Source organism: Molothrus ater, chromosome 15 (assembly GCF_012460135.2).
Source record: "Molothrus ater isolate BHLD 08-10-18 breed brown headed cowbird chromosome 15, BPBGC_Mater_1.1, whole genome shotgun sequence".
Lineage (NCBI taxonomy): Eukaryota > Metazoa > Chordata > Aves > Passeriformes > Icteridae > Molothrus > Molothrus ater.
Window position 1 is genome coordinate 17,011,954 of NC_050492.2, and position 19,550 is coordinate 17,031,503.

Genomic DNA, 19,550 nt, shown 5'->3' on the forward strand with positions numbered 1-19,550 from the left:
CATGAGCCGCAAACCTTTCCCTGTAGTGGGAAATGGAGCTGGATTTCTTTTCCAGGGTTCATTTTTCTGTGGTGACCGTAACTCTGAACTCTGCTTGGCTTTGCCTCTCCTCCCACGTCGCTCCTGTGCAGCAGGGCTGTGTCTTGCCAAAGGCTTTCTCCCTGGAGCATCCCTGCTGGAAGTCCACGCTGGTGCTGGGATTTTGCTTGATCAGTGGAGGAGGCAGTGTGTGAAGTCAGCTATCGGGAATGGAGTATTTTCCCCTTGTATTTCAGTGGGTGTTTTTATAGGTTTCAAGCTGTGGTCCACCCTTCCCAGCATCTTTCATCTGCAGAGCTCACACAGCTCCTGGGAGGGTGCAGGGCTTTGAAAGGGCTTTGAGGATCCAAGGGCTCATCCCACTGCTTTGAGGCAGCATCTCCCACCGTTGCCAGGGAAAGGCCTGTTGCTCCTATTCTTGAACTCGGCAGTCACCGAGTTCCTCAGGTTCCTGGGTTAATCTGTTCCTGCCTTTAATGAGCTGCCTCATTAAAGTGTTTTTCCCTAATAACCAACCCTCCGGGCTGGGTGATGTTCAGCTGCAGACAACTGGAGACCTGCAGGCTGCAAAGGGCTGTTCAGGCTGTGTGTGGGGTGCAGGATGAGCACCATCCCTCTTCTCCCACATGGTGCCAAAAAGGCTGTGAAGGGAGCAGCTCAAAGCACCCCAAATCTGCCTCTCCTGGGTTCCAACACCAGACCTACTGCACCCACAAACTACAGGGCAGGCTGTACTGAGGGTGGCATCTGCCCTTGGGGTGCAGCAAACTGGGGATACTGGGACTAACCCATCTTCATACAAAATGTTCTTACCCAGGGATGTGCAGCACAGGGGTTGGACATCACCCTAGGAGCCAAACCTGTGGGTGCATGCCTGCACCCCTTGGGCTGGGAGGCATCTGCCCAGCCCTAATGAGGGGTTTGAGCTGCTTGCCTTGGTGCCTGGGAGCTCATCTGGCTGGTTTGGATAAATGGAAATGAAAATCTCCCTCCTGGGGGCCTGCTCTGTGTGGAGGAGTGCACACACAGCTTGCAGCCGTGGCCTCCTAGGAACATCCATCCTTCAGGCATCTGTCCCAGCTGGTCCCCTTGTCCTGCAGGCATCTGTCCCACCTGGTCCCCCAGCTCCATGGTGGCTGCCCTGGGCCAGCAGGAGGAAGGCCGGGAGCCCTTGGAGCAGTGGCTCCAAAGGAGCAGCTTCAGCAGAGCCTCTGGTGAGGCAGCAGCTGCCACAGCCCCTGTCCCCAGGCCGTGGTTTTTAGGGTGTCAATGATGCAAGGCAGGAAGGTGCCTGGTTCTGGGGCTGCTCCATTTATATTTAGCTGACCCAGTTGCTGAGCAGGGGCTGCTGATCCCTCCTGGTGCTGCACTTGGGGTGCCGTGAGGGAATGCAGCAGCAGCATCCGGCTGGGAGCGTGGGGCTGGGCTGAATTCCTGCAGCCCTGCATCCCTGCAGCCCTGCATTCCTGCATCCCTGCAGCCTGCAGTCTGCTCTGGAAGGGCTGGACTGTGCTGGCATCCACCCTGCAGCCTGCCAGCCCCTCAGCACCCCTCCCAGCTCCCCCATCCAGCAGCACCCCAGATCCCCCAGGGAAGGAGGAGCTGTGGTGCCCCAGCAGAGGTGGGGAGGCAGCAGTTGCTGCTGCAGGGAGCAGCCTGAGGTTGTGCACAGACTGAGGCAGGAGCAGGCAGTGCTCCAGCCCCGTTCCTGGAGCCCTCCCATGGGGTTCTCCTGCCTCTCCAGCCTCAGCTCACCCCGCCAGCATCCTGCTGCTGTCTGTGGTGGGTGCTGCCGCTGTGTGAGGGGCTTCAGGGAACTCCTGGAAAGCACTGTGCTGCCAAAACACATCCTCTCAGTGCCAAGCACCTGCGAGGCAGCTGCTTCCCCAGGGCAGGAAGGAGATAAAAAGAAAATCTCTTTCAAAGGCAGGGTGGCCTCCTCCCCGGGATCAGGGCGTGTGGCCAGGATGCTTTCCCGAAAAGAGCCACAATCCCTGCGTAGAGAGGGGCTGGAGGGGACATGGTGTTCCCATCCTGATGTCCCTGTGGCTGTGTGCTTCCAGGGCTGTTGTAGTTGGCACACCTGGAGAAAGGCGAGTCCCCAAGGCAGGTCAGAGCAAAGCACTTGCTGCGGAAAGGGAAATTAATTATGGGCACTTTGCTGCACTCCAAGTGACTGCAAAGGCTGATGTTTCTCCTCTTGGCCCATAAACTAATTGTAACGGCAAAACCTCAACAAAAGCCAGGCTCTTAAATGCTTTCTTAATTAATAATTCTCAATAATCACTTGACGTCAATGACCAATTAAAACTTTGCAAAGGGAAGTTGTTGTTAAGTGCCCGGTACCTTTGCTCCTCAGTCGCTGCAGCTCTGATGAATCCTGCAGAAAAGCACCGGGAGGGCCAAGCCCGATGTTTTTAAAGGAAAACATTAAGCAGGAAAAACGTGAATATTCACGTGAGTGTCCACAGGGACAAGAGCAGGGAAGCTGAGCAGTCACTTGGCTCTGCTGCTCCCTGCCGAGCAGCCAGCAAGGGCTGGCAATGCAGACACCCAGAGGGTGGCACCAGGGGTGCCCCTTTCCTGCCCCTCTGGTGTGCTGAGTCCCCAGGGACAGCACGAGTGGAAGGGCATCATTTCTGGGAGTCCATATTGCAGGGGTCTTTAAGGTCCTGCTGAATGTCCTGTCCCATGGTGGGTCCTTGATTTGTCATGTGCCTCCTTCTCCTCCTTCTCTTTCTCCTCCTCCTTCCCACAGCCTGTCTGAGGTCAGCATCTCCCAGCTCAGCCCTGCCAGGCCTGAAAGCATCACCAGCTGGATTTTATTGGGTGGGAGTTGAGTGGTCCCCAATCCATCTACTGTTAAGTGGAGCCTCTGGAAAGCTGCCATTCATCTCCCTGCAGTGCTGGTGGCTGCAGCGCAGTGCTGGGAGGGTTAATGTCCTCCTCCTCCTCCTTCTTCTCCTCCTTCTCTCAGCTTCACAGCCATCTTAAAACTGCTGGAGCCAGGGCTGTGCACTCCCTGCTCCCACTCCTTTTACAGTATGGGCTGGCTGGCCAGGGAGCCCGGCCTGCTCCTGCATCCATCCAACTCTTTTCCTTCTTTGGATGTGCCCTGCTCAGGCTGCCCTGGCACTGCCTCCCCCCACGGGACCCGTGCCCCTGGCCAGGGGTGATGCCCAGGGCCAGGGGCTGCCATGGCTGGCCTCAGCAGTGCCAGGGTGAGATTTTTGCCCATGTTTCTCCAGGACAGTGCTGGGTGTCTGCCAAGGTGGATGCCAGAGGCTCCCGGGCACTGAGTGGGCACTTTATACCTGCAAATCCCTTGGCAGGCACTGGGAAAATCCTCCCCTGGGAAAGGTGGGAGAGGGTCAGAGCTGGCAGAAAGGAGGGTGAGGAGCGTGGCAGAGGGGGCAAGGAGCTCTGTGGCAGAGTATCCCATCCACGATGGGTACAGCCTGCTCCCAGCAGGGCAGCAGCACTCCTGCAGTGGGGAGCAGCAGTGGGGGCCCTGCAGTGCAGGGAGCAGGGAGGGCAGAGCCTCAGGCAGGCAGGCTCTGCTCCCCACTGAGCTCCTGCCCTCTGTCACCCCTCACAGCTGGCCTGGGGGGTCCCGGGGGTGTTGCTGGCGGCCGTGGGAGAGTTGCTGAGCCTGTGCTGATGGCCAGGCACAGCCCCAGCCCTGTGTGTGTCAGGACAGCAGCAGCACGTGCTGCTGGCTCTGTACCCCAGGGTGGCCTCTTACCCAAATACCAACCACTGCCCAAGGGTTTGTGCCCCTCCTGACCTGGGGGAAAGCAGGGGAAAGGCCTCTGGGGCCAAGGGGGAGGCAGAAACAGAGTGTCCCTGTGTCCCCTCTGTGCTGCTTCAGCAGATGTCAGCACAGGAAGCAGGAGGAGGTCACCCAGGGATCACATCTGGGCATTTTTTGGGTTGCTGACAGTCCATGCATTGGATGGTGCCTGAAAAGGGAATGAGAGGAGAAGGGGGAGCAGCCCCAAAAGGCGCAGGGAGGTCTTTGGTGCTGTGGTCCCTGTGGGTCACTGGCAGGAGCAGTGGGGACACTCTGGGAGGCCAAGGACCTGTCATTCCAAGTGGCTTTTTCATGAGCCCTCTGCCTGTCCTGCCTGTCTCTGTATGGGGACAGCAGCCTGGGGTGTGAGAGCCCGCATGTCCCTGGTGTCCCTGCAGCCACCAGGCTCAGAGCAGGGACTGTCACCACTGTCCCTGCTGGGAGATGCTCCTGGGGCTGTGTCCCGCCCTCCAGTGCCCAGGTGTGACAGGGTGGGTACAGCAGGAGTGCCAGGCACGCTCCCAGTGCCCTCCCAAGCAGGTGGCACAGTGGGCACCAGGCTGCCTTTGCTGCTGCCACCACTCCACCCCATTGTGCCCAAGGAAGATGAGGCAGCCCCAGCAGACCCCACAGCTTGGGAGACCCTTCAGAGGGCCCAGTAGCAGTGTGGGGAGCAGGACTGGTGCTGCTGTGGGTCCAGCAGGGATGATGAATGGCTTAACCCTCTCCTGGCACTGCCAGCCTCCTGCTTGGATGGATGCAGCAGGATGGATGCAGCAGGATGGGATGGAGCAGGATGGGATGGCAGCATGAGGGATGCAGCAGGATGGATGGAGCAGGATGGATGGAGCAGGATGGGATGGCAGCAGGGTGGGATGGCAGCACGAGGGTTGCAGGAGGATGGATGGAGCAGGATGGATGCAGCAGGATGGATGGAGCAGGATGGATGGAGCAGGATGGGATGCAGCAGGATGGATGCAGCAGGATGGGATGCAGCAGGATGGGATGGAGCAGGATGGGATGCAGCAGGATGGATGCAGCAGGATGGATGCAGCAGGATGGATGCAGCAGGATGGGATGGAGCAGGATGGATGGCAGCAGGATGGGATGCAGCAGGATGGATGGCAGCATGAGGGATGCAGGAGGATGGATGGCAGCAGGATGGATGCAGCAGGATGGATGCAGCAGGATGGGATGGAGCAGGATGGGATGGAGCAGGATGGATGGAGCAGGATGGATGGAGCAGGATGGGATGGCAGCATGAGGGATGCAGCAGGATGGGATGCAGCAGGATGGATGCAGCAGGATGGGATGGCAGCATGAGGGATGCAGCAGGATGGGATGCAGCAGGATGGATGGCAGCAGGATGGATGGAGCAGGATGGATGCAGCAGGATGGGATGGAGCAGGATGGGATGGAGCAGGATGGGATGCAGCAGGATGGATGGCAGCAGGATGGGATGCCTGGAGTTCTGTCCTGCTTGGCCCCATCTCAGTGGCACTCGGTGCCAGCAGTGGGGGGATGGCTGCTGTCAGTCCCAGCAGGGTCACAGCCCAGCCTGGCTGTCTGGCTGTCCCTCCTTTTCACCCCTTTGTCCCAGATGTGCTGCTGGAGGCACGTGGGCCTCCTGCCAAAGGATGGGTGGCTTTCCTGTGGCTTCCCTGCCACCAGAGCCCGGGCATGGCTCCTCACCCAAGGCAGCCACGGTGCCAGTGCTCAGCCTGGCTGCACTTGCTGTCTCCCTGGCACTGCAGGCAGGGGATTGTCTGCCAAGCACCGGGGTCACACCAGGATTTGTCTCTCTGCTGCACATCCCAGAGGAGAGGAGGTGGAGGCACCCATGGCTCTCTGCCCCTCCTGCCTCTCTGCTCCAGCTGTGGCTGGCTTGGTTGAGGAAGATCCCTAATTTTGGCAGTGGGGAAGCCACAGGAAAGCCTCCCATCCTTTGGCAGAAACCTGGGTACCCTCACCAGGAGCAGGGGACCCCCTTCCCAGCCAGGCAGGAGCTGCTCATGCCAGCACAAGGAAACCCTTGTGGGATGCAGGGTGGGGGATTCAGACTCAGTCTCATCTCTCAGGGAAAAGGTTTGTGGATTATTTTATGCTCTGCAGCCAGTTTGGGCCAGGGTGAGCCTGTGGATGTGTCCAGGCAGCCCCAGCCATGGCTGAGGGGAGCATCAGTGCAGCCCCTGGCTCCTCTCACACCAAAGGCAGCAGCTGCAGGATAATAAATGAGCAGTCTATATTTAGACCCTGTGTCTGGAGCAGCGTCACGGCGTTGCCAGAGGGTTTTACCATTCACCACAGGCAGGTTTCCCTGCTCCTCCAGCTCCATGCCACCTCTGCAGAAAAGCTCATCAAAGACATCCAGCTGGAATAGCACCCTGAACAGAAAAACTGATACCTGCACAAAATCTCAGCACCCACCGAGGGATGACAGAGCAGAGCATTCCAGGGAGCCTTGGAAGGAGCTGGCCTGGGGCCATTTCCTTTGGCAAGGGCTTTATTTTGTCGCACAGAATTTCGTAGTAAAGAAAACAGGGATGGAGCCATCCCTTGTGCCACCCCAGCCCCATGTCAGCTCCTGTGCCTGCCCTGCTGGTGCAGCCAGGACAGCTCTCACCCCATGGAGCCGCTGATCCCTGTGGTCCCTGGATCCCCCAGCAGCCTGGCTGTGCCACTGCAGCTGCCAGGAGCAGCTGGGCTGGGGAGGGGACAGTTCCTGATGGAGCTGGGGGTGCTGGCAGTGCCTGGGAATCCGTGTGGAAATTCCAGGAGAGCTGGAGTGTTGTGCAAAGAGCCCTGTGCAGAGCCAGGCTGTGCTTTCCTGGCAGCCCAGAGTGCCAGGCTGCCACTGCCTTGGGAATGAGGGGATTTGCATGAAGGTTCCTGGTGCTCACATCTGGGATTTTCCCTGTGTGTTGCAATGTCAGAGGGTGTTGGGAACAGATGCTGTCCACTGCTGGCTCCTCCTGGCCTGGGGAGGGTTTCTCCAGGCAAAGCCAAACACTGAGCCCTTGCCATGAGCTGTGAGTGTGGCAGCTGGGACAGCTCGTGACAGGAATGTGACCAGCTCTGCCCAGGCCTTCCTTTGTGGCTCACAGCACCAGGACTTTTTCCCTGCACCCTTCCTTCCACAGGAAGTCTTTTGCTTGGGTTCTTGCACCTCCCAGGGATGGGAAATGCCAAGGTGAGCACAGTGCTGGGTAAAACTCACCAGCACTGGGGCAAACAGCCCCTTCCCCTGCCTGCACAGCCCCACATCCCTGCTCCCAGCTGGGCACCGTGGGAGTGGGGCTGCCCCTGCATCCCTGGCAGTGCCCAAGGCCAGGCTGGATGGGGCTTGGAGCACCCTGGGGTGTGGAAGGTGGAACAAAAGCTTTAAGGTTCCCTCCCAGTGCAAACCAGTCCCTGATTCTGTGCAGGTTCACAACCTTCCCTGTGCCCGCCCGTGGTGCCAGCTGTGCCTTGGCAGTACAGGGACACCTGAGGACACCCCAAGGACACCCCACTGGCAGAGCTGGCTCACAGCTGAGCTGGGGGAGAGCAGCACTTGGTGCTGGAGGTCAGTGAGCCCCTGCCTGCCCCCCACATCCCAGGACACCCCAGAGCACCCCAGCCCCTTACCCAGAGCAGCGTGGGGACAGAGGCACCCACAGAGCTTGGGCAGCTGCCCAGGGTACTGGCAGCCGTTTGGGAGGAGGAGGAGGAGGAGGAGGAGGAGGAGGAAGGCACCTGACTGCCAGGCAGGAGTCCAACTAGTTGAAACAGCTCCCGTTGTGGTTTGCATAACCCAGCCTGGCTCGGCCAGCTCTGGGTACACACGGTGTCACCTGGTCCCCAGGCTGGCACTGGGGCTGGCTGGGCAGGCTGAGGGGCTGCCTGCCTGGTGCCCACCATGCCCACCATGCCCTCTGTGCCCTGCTGTCAGGCTGGCAGGGGCAGGGCTGGCTGTTCTCCTCCAGTGCAGCCCCAGCTGTGGGGCTGTGGCCCAGCAACGTCCCCTCGGTGCCACGCCAAGCACAGCCCTGGTCCCGCTGCCCTGCCTCCCTGCAGGACCCTCCAAGGTGACCCTGCAGGCTCTGACAAGGGCTCCTGGGGCTCTGACAAGGGGGCAGCAGAGGCAGAGGGATGGATAAGAGCGGGTGGATAAGAGCGAGGCAGGGCTGGGAGCTGGAGCTGCTCACATCTCACATGACTGGGGAGCTGCTGCCAGGCTCTGGGGCCATGCAAAGTGCATGAAGGTGGCACACCAAGCCAGCCCTGAGCAGCCTTAACCCCTGCCAGCCCTGCACGGGTTTCAGACCACCTGGCATGTGGCACTGCCAGGCTAGAGGTGCCTTCCCCTGGCTCTGATGGCCCCAGCCCAGGGGTGGCTGCTGGGTCAGAGCAGTTCTGTCACACCCAGAGCTCAGGGCTGGCTTTCAGGCCAGCCTGCCCTGGGGTCTCTGGCTTTCTGTTGATCCCTGGATTAGCTGGGGTCAGAAACAGGGGGGGACAAGGCTTGGGGGCAGGCAAGCTCAGGGCAGGGTGGCACAGCACGTGGAGCAGTCAAAGGATCTGGTTTAGTGTAAGAACTTGAGCTTGTGGGCTTCACCCCAACTGGTTTGGGAGGAGCAGAGGGGCTCCCAACTGGTTTGGGAAGAACAGAGGGGCTCCCAACTGGTTTGGGAGGAGGAGAGGGGCCCCCAACTGGTTTGGGAGGAGGAGAGGGGCCCCCAACTGGTTTGGGAAGAGCAGAGGGGCCCCAGCTGCTGCCGCAGGGAGCGGCCAGACCCCTCCTCTCATGCCATGTTGGAGCCTGCCTGGGGTTTTGGGGAGGGGAAAGGTGTGGTCCCTCACAGGAGAGAATTTGGAATAGAACAAAGCTTTGTGGATGTGGGTTTGCATGTGCTCCTGAAGCAGCTTCTTGCCCTCATAGGGGTTTTCTATCTGGAGATCTTGGAGCCGTTTCTTTCCAGGGTGAGTCAGTTGTTTGCAGAGTAGGAAGCCCGAGGAAAGCAGGTTGGCAGCAGCAGCTCCAGGCTGTGGCTCCCGAAATGCTTCCTGCAGAGCCAAAAAGCAGGGGCAGAGCCCAGCCCTGGGGCAGGTGGCCAGGCTGGGCCAGCTGACAGTGCCCGGGTACAGACCCGGACACAGCAAAGCCTTGTGCAGCCCCAGGAAATCCCCAGAGCAAACAGATTGTGCTGCTGTGTGCCCAGCCTGCCCAGAGCTGCTGCTCAGGGTTCTCACCTCCAGCATCCACCTGGGAGCGTGTCCCTGCATCCCCAGACCTGCTGGGACCTGCTCTCCTCCCACCTTTCCCTCAGAACTGGAGTGGTGTCAATACTGAGAATCACTTTATGCCAGGGACTCCTGATGCCCACCTGGAAAATACCCAGCTGGCAGCACTGCCCTTCCCCAGCTGCTTTCTGGGCACAGAGGGGTCAGAGCAGAGGTGACCACACTGGGTGGTGACAGTCCCCTCTGACCAGGACACTTGCAGAAAATGGGCAATAATTTATTTGGGTGTAGCAGGATGGGGGAGCAGTGGGAGCCCCTGATTCAGGAGCAGAAGAGGGGGGGACTCACCTCTTGCTGTGCCCAGGTAATGGGGACAGGGAGGTGCAGGGTGCCAGGTTTGTGCAGGGCAGAAGCAGGAGCTGGCATGGGCAGTGCAGCAGTGAGGGGTGGCCAGCAGCGCCCACCCACCCACCTGGCACCCACCTGGCACAGCTGGGGCTTCCAGCTGCACTGGGCACACCTGGGCAGGCTGGGCAGGGGGTAAGGACAGGTCTGGGTGGTTTGGGGGGTAAGGATGGATCTGGGTGGTTTGTAGGGTAAGGACAGATCTGAGATGTTTGAAGGGTAAGGACAGGTCTGGGTCGTTTGGGGGGTAAGGACAGATGTGAATGGTTTGGGGGTAAGGACAGATCTGAGATGTTTGAAGGGTAAGGACAGATGTGAGTGGTTTGGGGGTAAGGACAGATCTGAGTGGTTTGGGGCTAAGGACAGATCTGAGTGGTTTGGGGGTAAGGACAGATGTGAGTGGTTTGGGGGTAAGGACAGATCTGAGTGGTTTGCAGGGTAAGGACAGATGTGAGTGGTTTGGGGGTAAGGACAGATCTGAGTGGTTTGGGGGTAAGGACAGTGTGAGTGGTTTGGGGGTAAGGACAGATCTGAGTGGTTTGCAGGGTAAGGACAGATGTGAGTGGTTTGGGGGTAAGGACAGATCTGAGTGGTTTGGGGGTAAGGACAGATGTGAGTGGTTTTTCCCCTTGCACAGAGTTTTGCATCCTTGTGCATGCAGCTGAAAACTTCATTTTCACGTGGGAGCCGGGCACAGTGGGGGCTCCCACAGCCCCCCATGGCAGCAGGGCCAGCTCAGCCCGTGGCCAGCAGCAGAAGGGCTCCTGCAGGGTCCCACCGAGGCTTGGTGCTGGTGGCTGAGCCCCAGCAGGGCAGGGCTGTCCCTGGGCTGGCTGTGAGGTCAGGCTAATGCAGGAAGATCCTCCTTGTGCCTTCTTAACCCCAGCTTGAACCCTCCCCGTCTCCTGCCTCGGCCTGATTAGCACTAAGAGGCTGCTGGTGGCACCAGCAGTGCCAGCCCACGGTGCCTTCCATGGCAGGGGCACCTGAACCCCCTCAGAAGCAGCAGGGTGGGCAGGAGCTGGGCTTCCCCCTGGCAGCAGGCAGCCCCTGCTCCTCAGCAGAGCACCAGCGAGCTGTGAAAGGGCTGCTGTGCCCTGGGGAGGTGAAGGCTGTCCTGCAGGTGATGGGGACAGAGCTGGCAGGGGGTGACAGGTTCTCTCCAGCTGCTTGTCAGGTGTGAAAGGGGCAGGGCTGGGCCCGGTGTGACACGGTGTAACCTCAGCTCTGTCACACGGGCTGACTCCAGAATGTGCTGGCAATCCCAGCCCTTGCCCAGCTGGGCAGGGAGGCTGAGGCAGTGCAGGGATTGCCAGGCTGTGGCTGTGGCTCCTGGAAAGCCAAGGGCAGCTCTGGCAGCCTGGGAGATGCCAAGGCCGTGCCTGTGGGTGGGGAGCACGGCTGTGGCTGGCCTTGGTGGCAGCAGGCAGTGATGTCCCCATGGGCAGGGGCTCTGAGTGCCGCCACAGGTCCGTGTGACAGTGGAGGGATAGTTGGTGCTTCCATCTGGGATTTGCTCTGGAGCTGGCTGGGAGGGGTGAGGAGCTGTGCCAGGTGAGCAGTGCCCCTGGAGCTGAGCTGGGCTTTGGTGTGCCAGGCTGTGCCATGGCAGGATGTTTGCAATGTCCTCTGGGCAGAAAGGGCCTGGTGGAGCCCTGTCAGCCTCTGAGCCGGGCACCAAACCTCCCCAGGGCAGGGGCAGGGCTGCTCCTCCTCGCTGGGCTCCCTGTGCCCACATCACTCCTGTGGCTGCTGGCTGCAGGGACATCAGAAGAGGAAGCTCTGAAAATAATCACCCCCTCATGCTTTCCTTACCAAAGGAGGGAGTTGCCATCGAGGGGAATTCTTGTGACCAGCAGAGCTGGCTAACAGTCAGCTCCTCAGTGAGTCAGGGCTTGTGCCCATCATGGCACAGCCAGGTCCCCTGTGCTGCCAGCCTGGCTCCCAGGGCTGCACAGCCTTTCCTGCCCCTCAGTGCTGTGTGAGTGGGAGCCGTCCCAAGAATTCCAGTGTCTCAGTGCTCTGCTGGCCTCAGCCACAGTCCCCACTGCTCCCAGTCCCACTGGGCATCCCCTCAGGGCTGCAGGGGGGATGTGCCACCTCTTGGCCTGTCCTTGTCCCACACAGGCTGGAGGACACCCCACAGAAGGAGGAGAGGGGTTCTGGGGGAGGCCTGCCTGCTCCTGCTGCTGCTCCTGCCCCTGTCCCTGTTCCTGCCCCTGTTCCTGCCCCTGCTCCTGCTCCTTCTCCTTCTGCTGCTTCTGTTCCTGCTGCTGTCCCTGCTCCTGCTGCTGCTCCTGTTCCTGCTCCTGCCCCTGCTCCTGCCCCTATTCCTGTTCCTGCCCCTGCTCCTGCTGCTGCTCCTGTTCCTGCTCCTGCCCCTGCTCCTGCCCCTATTCCTGTTCCTGTCCCTGCTCCTGCTCCTGCCCCTGCTCCTTCTCCTGCCCCTGCTCCTTCTCCTTCTCCTGCTCCTGTTCCTGCTCCTGCCCCTGTTCCTGCTCCTGCTCCTGCCCCTGTTCCTGTCCCTGTCCCTGCTCCCTCCCTGCCTGTCCCACGGCCAGGGGCTCCCCTGGCAGGGCTGGCAGCTGATGGCACATTTCAGTCCCCACTGTGCTCTGTGCCCAGCTCATGCCAGCTGCTGTCCGTTGCTCCTGCCTTTGCTTTGGGGAGATAAAAAGGAATTTCCTAGAAAACCCCAGCAGTGTTCAGCCTGGTGTCTGTGCCCTGCCTGGCTGGTGCCATCGAGGGGTGGCAGGGAGTGGTGCCAGGGACAGGCTGGCACAGGTGTCTTTGGTGGTGGATGGGGTTTGCCAGGCTGGCTGCTGGCAGCGTGGGCTGCCATGGGGTGCTGCAGCTTGGCCCCTGCAGGGTGAAGCTCTCACACTTGGGCAGCACAGTTCTGAGCACGCTGAGGGTGCCCAGGTGTGCTGGCACTGCCTGGCCAGCCCTGGCAGCCCACAGGGACGCACACAGGGCTCTTTCCATTAGGTGGTGTTGAGAGAGGAGGTGTTCCTTGGGAACAGCCTGTTCCTGCTCTGTCTGCTCCTTGCATGGGGCACCACCTGCCCTTGCCTTGTGCTGGGGGTGCTTCAGGGTCTGTGGGGGCTGCAGGGCAGCTCTGGGCTGGTCCTGGAGCTCAGGCAGAACCAAAGTGGACTCTGTAATCTGGAGCCTGAAGAAATGAGCTGAGTATGGAATGAACATGCAGCTCTGTAACCTGTGATACGCTTTGCTGTGCCCTTCTTCCTAAACCCGACACACCTTTGTTTGAAGTATTCCAGCAGAATGTTGTTTATCCAGGGCATTATTACCAGTATCTCAGGCTCCTTTTTTCTGTCCTGTGACTCAAGGACAGTTTAGTGCAATTTCTTCCATCTTTCCTGCATATCAAAGTTATCCTGGCAAGTTCATGTTTATTGTTTGTGGTTAATGTTTAATATTTCCCATTACTGGCATCTCCTGGTTGATCTTAATTACACCTTCTAATGTGAGACAAAAGTCAAGGAATGAGACTGTGCTCAGCCTGGGGCTCAGAGCCTGGCACTGGGCACCCCTTTTCCCACCCAGCACCCCTTTTCCCACCCAGCACATCTCAGGCTGGGTTGGAGGGGCAGCTGCTCCACGTGTGCCACTGAATCACAGAATCATTTCAGTTGGAAAAGACTTCTGAGGTCATCAGGTCCAACCTTTGAGTCCAAGCTCTGAGTCCAGGCTGTGTTGGCACAGCGTGCCCAGCGTGGGCAGCTCCCACGTGCTGCACCCAGAGGGACCAGCAGAAGTGGGTTTGGAGTGGCTCAGGAGGAAGAAGGAGCTGCTGTTTGCTCAGTCCAGGTTTTAAATGAGTTTTTGCCTCTTGCTGGCTGGGCTGAATCGTTAAAACGGATTAGCAGAAAGTTCAAAAAAGTAATTAAAAATTAACAGGGGGCAGAGGGCAAAATGCCTGGCAGGACAGAGAGGTGTCTCTGCTCTGTGCAGCCTGGGAGGTTCCTGTGGGCCTTCCCCCCAACCTGGGCAGGGGATGAGGGCCCTGCCTGTGCCTGTGCTCCCTGTGGGTGCAGGCAGGGTCCCCTCACCTCCAGGGACCTTCACTGTGGGGCTCTCAGGCTATAAATATGGGGGTGTCAGGGGGTGACAGGGCCAAGGCACAACCTGACACCGCCTCTCCCTCATTCACAGTGACATTTTGTCAAATGCCACTGGGCAGGGGGGTTGCTTATCTGCTGGCACACACTCTGGTGACCTTCACCGCTCTGGCCAGGTGCCTCCTTGCTGTATTTACACTTATTTATAGCTGTCTCCTCCATTCCCACCTCTGCCCTCCTCCCTGGTGCTGGAGCCAGGCTGTGCCCCACATCCCTCCTCCCTCTGGGCTGGCACAGAGCTGGCACATCCTTGGGCATGATGAGGGGCTGGTGCTGATGGGTGACACCGTGGGGGCCGTGTCCCCTGGCTGGGAGCTGTGGGGACAGCAGGGTGCAGCCCTGGCTTGGTCCCACTGTGGGTCATGCCCCCAGAGCCTCCTCACTCTGCTCTCTGCTTCTGGGGCAGCTCAGGAGGGAGCTGGGGGTCTGCAGGCACCCAGCCCTGCCTGAAAGGGAGAGTGGCTGTGCCCAGTGCTGCACCAGGCAGCTCAGTGTGGAACCAGCCAGTGCCACAGCAGCCCAGTGTCACACCAGCCAGTGCCACAGCAGCCAGTGCCACACCAGCTCAGTGTCACACCAGCCAGTGTCACACCAGCCCAGTGCCCCAGCAGCCAGTGCCACAGCAGCCAGTGCCACACCAGCCCAGTGCCACAGCAGCCCAGTGCCACAGCAGCCAGTGTCACACCAGCCCAGTGCCACAGCAGCCCAGTGCCACAGCAGCCAGTGTCACACCAGCCAGTGTCACACCAGCCCAGTGTCACACCAGCCCAGTGTCACACCAGCCCAGTGCCCCAGCAGCCAGTGCCACAGCAGCCAGTGCCACAGCAGCCAGTGCCACAGCAGCCAGTGCCACAGCAGCCAGTGTCACAGCAGCCAGTGCCACAGCAGCCAGTGCCACACCAGCCCAGTGCCCCAGCAGCCAGTGCCACAGCAGCCAGTGTCACAGCAGCCAGTGCCACACCAACCAGTGTCACACCAGCTCAGTGTCACACCAGCCAGTGCCACACCAGCCCAGTGCCACAGCAGCCCAGTGTCACACCAGCCAGTGCCACACCAGCCCAGTGCCACACCAGCCAGTGTCACAGCAGCCAGTGCCACAGCAGCCAGTGCCACAGCAGCCAGTGTCACAGCAGCCAGTGCCACAGCAGCCAGTGTCACACCAGCCAGTGCCACAGCAGCCAGTGTCACACCAGCCCAGTGCCACAGCAGCCAGTGTCACACCAGCCCAGTGTCACACCTGCCCAGTGCCACAGCAGCCCAGTGTCACACCTGCCCAGTGCCACAGCAGCCAGCCCAGTGCCACAGCAGGCAGCCAGTGCCAGCCCCCTGGTGCCAGCCCGTCCCAGGAACACCCTGCTGTCTCCCTGCGGGGCTGTAATCCCCGTTTGAAGCAGTCTGTGATTCCGGATTTCCCTGATAAGCCCAGACAACTCTGCAAAACCCCTGCCCAAGGATTTTCTTTCCTTTTCCGAGTCGTGGTGAGGGTGAGGAGGGAGAAGCTGCCCTGGGGCCGGGGCAGGGCTGGTGGGAGCAGCACTTGGTGTTCTCAGCATTTCTCACCTGCTGCTGCTGTGGGTGCCAGCCTGACTCTGCTGGCTGCTCTGGGGCAGTGCCTGCAGCTCAGGTGGATGGATATTTATCCCTTAATGCCTTGGGCAGGCTCCTGGCTCTGCAGGGAGGAGCTGAGTCACTGTTTGCTCCCAGTGAGGAGTGGGCTCTGCTGTCCCTGGCTGCTTCCCTCGGCCCCTCCGAGGTGCTGCCTCTTTGCTTCCCTTTTCCCATGGCACATGAGTGACAGGGCACCCCTGTCACAGGGGCAGGATGCAGGATGAGGCTGCTGGAAGGTGCTGCCCATGGCCAGCAGCACTTCAGAGGCTGTCCCTGTGCAGGCTGAGTGAGCACCAGCCCCGTGTGCCATCCCCCTGTGCCCACAGCCCACGCCAGAATTCTTGGCCATGACTTCAAGGGCTTGGACCCAGGGCTTGTGCAGATAAGGGTAATTTCTGGCAGGGCTGGAGTGAGACAGGAGAGCACCTGCAGGGCTCTGTGTCACGGTCACTGCGCTGTCCCCAGCTCCTGAGGCAGCTCACAGAGCACACAATGAGCTGAGCCCTTGCTTGCCCTGTTCAGGCTGCTGTTCCCTGGCAGCTCCTGCTCTCCCTGGGCTCACGGATGCAGCTGACCCCAGGCAGCCTCTCCAGTCCTGCTGACTGCAGGGGTTTTGTTTGGGGAGCCCAGGTTGACACTGAAAAAGAGGAAAACATTTCCTGTCTCGTTAATCCAGTGTTTGAATTAGAGTTGGGCCTGGGGAGGAGTCTGGTGTCTCCTCAGAGATAAGACCTCACGTGCCAGGGTTCACACTGCTCCAAAAGAGAAGGACTGAAAGGGACATGTCCCACTGCTGTCCCCAGGGCGTCAGAGCCATCACTGAGCTGGGACATCCTGGGATGTGGCTCCAGCCAGTGGCTGTGGGTCCAGCCTAGGACATGTCCCCAGAGCTTCTGGGCCCACCAGAGACTGTGGCCTGCATTGAACACCCTCCCAATCAGGCAGGGAGATGGATCTAACCCTGTGCCAGCTCCTCGTGCTGCCACTGCCCTGGGAAGGACAGACTGGGGACATGGCAAAGGGACAGGGAGTGGGAGCACATTGCACCCAGAGCCAGAGGGATGCTGACCCAGAGCACCCAGAGCCAGAGGGATGCTGGCCCAGAGCACCCAGAGCCAGAGGGATGCTGACCCAGAGCCAGAGGGATGCTGGCCCAGAGCACCCAGAGCCAGAGGGACGCTGACCCAGAGCACCCAGAGCCAGAGGGATGCTGGCCCATAGCACCCAGAGCCAGAGGGATGCTGACCCAGAGCACCCAGAGCCAGAGGGATGCTGGCCCAGAGCACCCAGAGCCAGAGGGATGCTGGCCCAGAGCACCCAGAGCCAGAGGGATGCTGGCCCAGGAGGCAGCAGGAGCTCTCCTCCCTGGAGCAGGGGCTGCTCAGACATGGCAGAGCTCTGGTGGCAGCCTTGCTGCAGCACAGCCAGGTGTCTGGGCTGGAGGATGCCTCCCAGGCTCTGAGCATGTCTCCATGGGTGTTTGCTGGCTGCACACCAAGAACCCATGGCTGATCTTCCTACAAAGTCCCGAGTAAAATTAGAACAAAAGTTCACTCCTCTCCCAAGGCAGCAGGAAGTGCAGAGGGTGGGAAAAGGGACGGTCAGAGCAGATGAGGTCCCATCCCATGCCCACAGGCAGTGTCCCCATTGCTGCTGCCACCCCCGAGCTGGGCAGGGGCTGCCCCTTCCCCAGGCCTGGGAACAGCCCAGAGGGGCTCAGGGCCATGGGCTGGGTGTGGTGGGCTCCCTCTGGAGCCCAGGTCCTCGGTGGCTGGGCTGGGCAAGGGACACTGTCCAGCAGAGGGGACTGGCTGGGGTGCCCATCCAGGTGGCCCCACCAAGCAAAGGCTGTCCCCGTGTCTTTCAGTGAGGAGAGGAGGAGGCTCCACACAGACAGAGCTGAGGTTTGGGCATTCCTGGCCCGTGGGAGGCAGGAAGCTGGGAGCATCCCCAGCATGGCAGTGGCAGTGGCAGTGGCAGTGGCAGGGCAGTCCTGCCCCCAGTGCCCAGAGAGGGCAGCTCAGCAGCCTTGGATTGCAGGGGTTTATTTTTACCCAGCCCTGTTGCCAATGGGGACATGTCACATCTGTGGAGTTGATCAAAAGACATCCCGAGCACTGGTGTCAGCTGCTCCTTGTGATCTCAGCACCAGGATCTTTTCCCTTGTGGCATATCAAAAGGAGCAGGAGAATTTGGCTGCTCTGCTATTTTTAATTGCACGCACACACGCACACACAGACACACGTATAGCTGTGTATGTATGGCTTGGCTAAAAATAAAAACCTGTGCCTGTGTTCCCATGGGAAGATTTGGGGAGAAGGGGGAGACAAAGTTGTCACAAGACTTCTTCTGGAGCAGGGACAGGAAGGCAGGGACAGGAAGGCAGGGACAAGCCGCAGCAGGTAAGGGACACATCTGAAAGGCCAGAGGACATCTGATCCCAGAGCAGTCTGGGCAGAGGGACAGAACAAGGGGGAAGGCAGCATTTGTGTGCCCCAGAGCTGGCAGTGGGGACTCCTGACCTGCTGCATGTGCTCTGACACCTGGGAACAGAGGTTTTTGCAGGACAGGTTAGAAAATCCCCATCCCTGGGGGCCCAGTGAGGAGTTTCAGCTCCCAGAGCCCTCAGGGGTGCCCGATACTCTTTGTGGCACCACACTTGTGGGATCTACCTGATACACATCCCTCCAGCAAAAAGGTGAAGGGAGGGTGCTGGGAGAGCATCCCCAGAGCAGGGGCAGCTCCCAGAGCTTTGTCTGGGGCTCCCTGCATCCCCTGCAGCCCCTGGGCATGGCTGGGGCATGGCACTGCCTCACCTTCAGGCCATAAAACCACTCTCCCTGCCCTTGCTGTGCCCTCCGAGGTGCTCTCCCTGTTTTCCACCTCCCCTGGGATGGGGCAGGGTGGGAAGCAGGTGGGAAATGCAAAAAGGGAGCGAGTGTGTGCCCAGGAGTGTCCTTTGGAGTGTCCTGGATGTGGTGGGGAGCGTGGCAGACAGGCTCCTCAGCCTGGGGGAACACAGCCAGTAATCCCAGATTATCCCAATTTGAAAAGCAAAAAACGAGAAGAGAAAGAGAGAAAAGCTGTCTTTCCCATTCCTGCAGCTGGGTTTGAAATCCCTTTTCCTTCCCACTGAGTGATGGAGGAGACCCTTCCAGGGTGCTTCAGGAGGAGGGGCCCCCATGCTCCCCCGCAGCCTCTCTCACATGCTCAGATGTTTGCCTGCTCCAAAATCCATTTGCTCTGTAAATAAACTTGCTTCCCTCACTGCCAGAAGCCTCCCCTTGGGCAGGCAGTGCTGGGAGGAGTCTCACCAGACCCTTCCCTGTGTTTTACCCTGACACTGAGGCAGAACCAGGCACGGTGCAGATGCCAGGGCGGGCAGTGGGTGCTGGTGCCAGCCCCAGCTCCCTCGGGCACTGGGTGCAGCTCTGGGGTTTCGTGGCTGGAACCCAAGTGGGGCAGGTGCCAGCTCCTTTCTGTGGTTAAATGGAGATTTTTAGCTCACATCACCCTGAGTGCTCTCAGACATCCATTCATTTCCATGCTGTCCTCACCCTGCAGGGAGCAGCTCTGGGCTGCCTTGGTGATGCTTTGGGATCTGCAGCTTCCCTGAGGGGTGTCCTGAGTGCTCCAGGGCCATGTGGTGGGACAGGGTGAGCAGCAGCTGTGAGGCTGGCCCTGTGTGCTGCTGTCCCAGGTGTCCTCTGCTGGTCCCCAGGCCACCACTGGATGTCACTTTTAGGGCACCAGGGGCAGGAATTGCCCCTACCATGACTGTGCTGTGGCTGTGCTGTGCCCTGACCATCTGCTCACTGGGAAGGGATAAGGCTCTTCCCAAGCAGCTCCAGCTGTGGCACAGCTGGGACACCAGCAGGGGTGTGCTGGAGCTGTGGGGCTGCGCCAGTGACCAGTGCCAGGCTGAGTGGGTGAAAAGGTGCCCACCACACCCTGCCAGTGCCTGGACCTGTGTGGGAAGAGGGGCTGGAGCAGGGCTGGGTGGATCTCTGGGTGACGGGGGGGGAATGCTGTTGTCCTCAGTGCCTGCTCCTCTGGTCTCAAGCATTTCTCTCCTCTCCTGTGTGCAGTATGAGGTGTCTGGAGAGGAGCACCTCTACTCTGACTTCCCCGAGATCGATCTGTCCCAGCTGGACGCCGGCGACCTGGACTCTGCTGGCTGCTTCAATGAGCTGCACTGGGGAGGGGAGCACTCAGAGACCGACTCCAGCCAGTACAGCACCGACGACTCCGAGCTCTTCCAGGTACCCCATCCCCCCTGGGTGCAGGCAGGAGGGAGCACAGAGCTCTCCAGGCACCCCAGGATGGAAGCAGGGGGAGAG

General features: G+C 60.0%; 1 protein-coding gene across 1 annotated transcript in view; it reads left to right on the forward strand.

The window, feature by feature from the left end:
• PPARGC1B (PPARG coactivator 1 beta) overlaps positions 1-19,550 on the forward strand; it is a 48,804-nt gene that overhangs the window by 12,397 nt on the left and 16,857 nt on the right. The window contains exon 2 of the mRNA XM_036391632.2: positions 19,299-19,472. Coding sequence (XP_036247525.1) covers positions 19,299-19,472 — 174 coding nt within the window. The remainder of the gene's footprint in view (positions 1-19,298; positions 19,473-19,550) is intronic.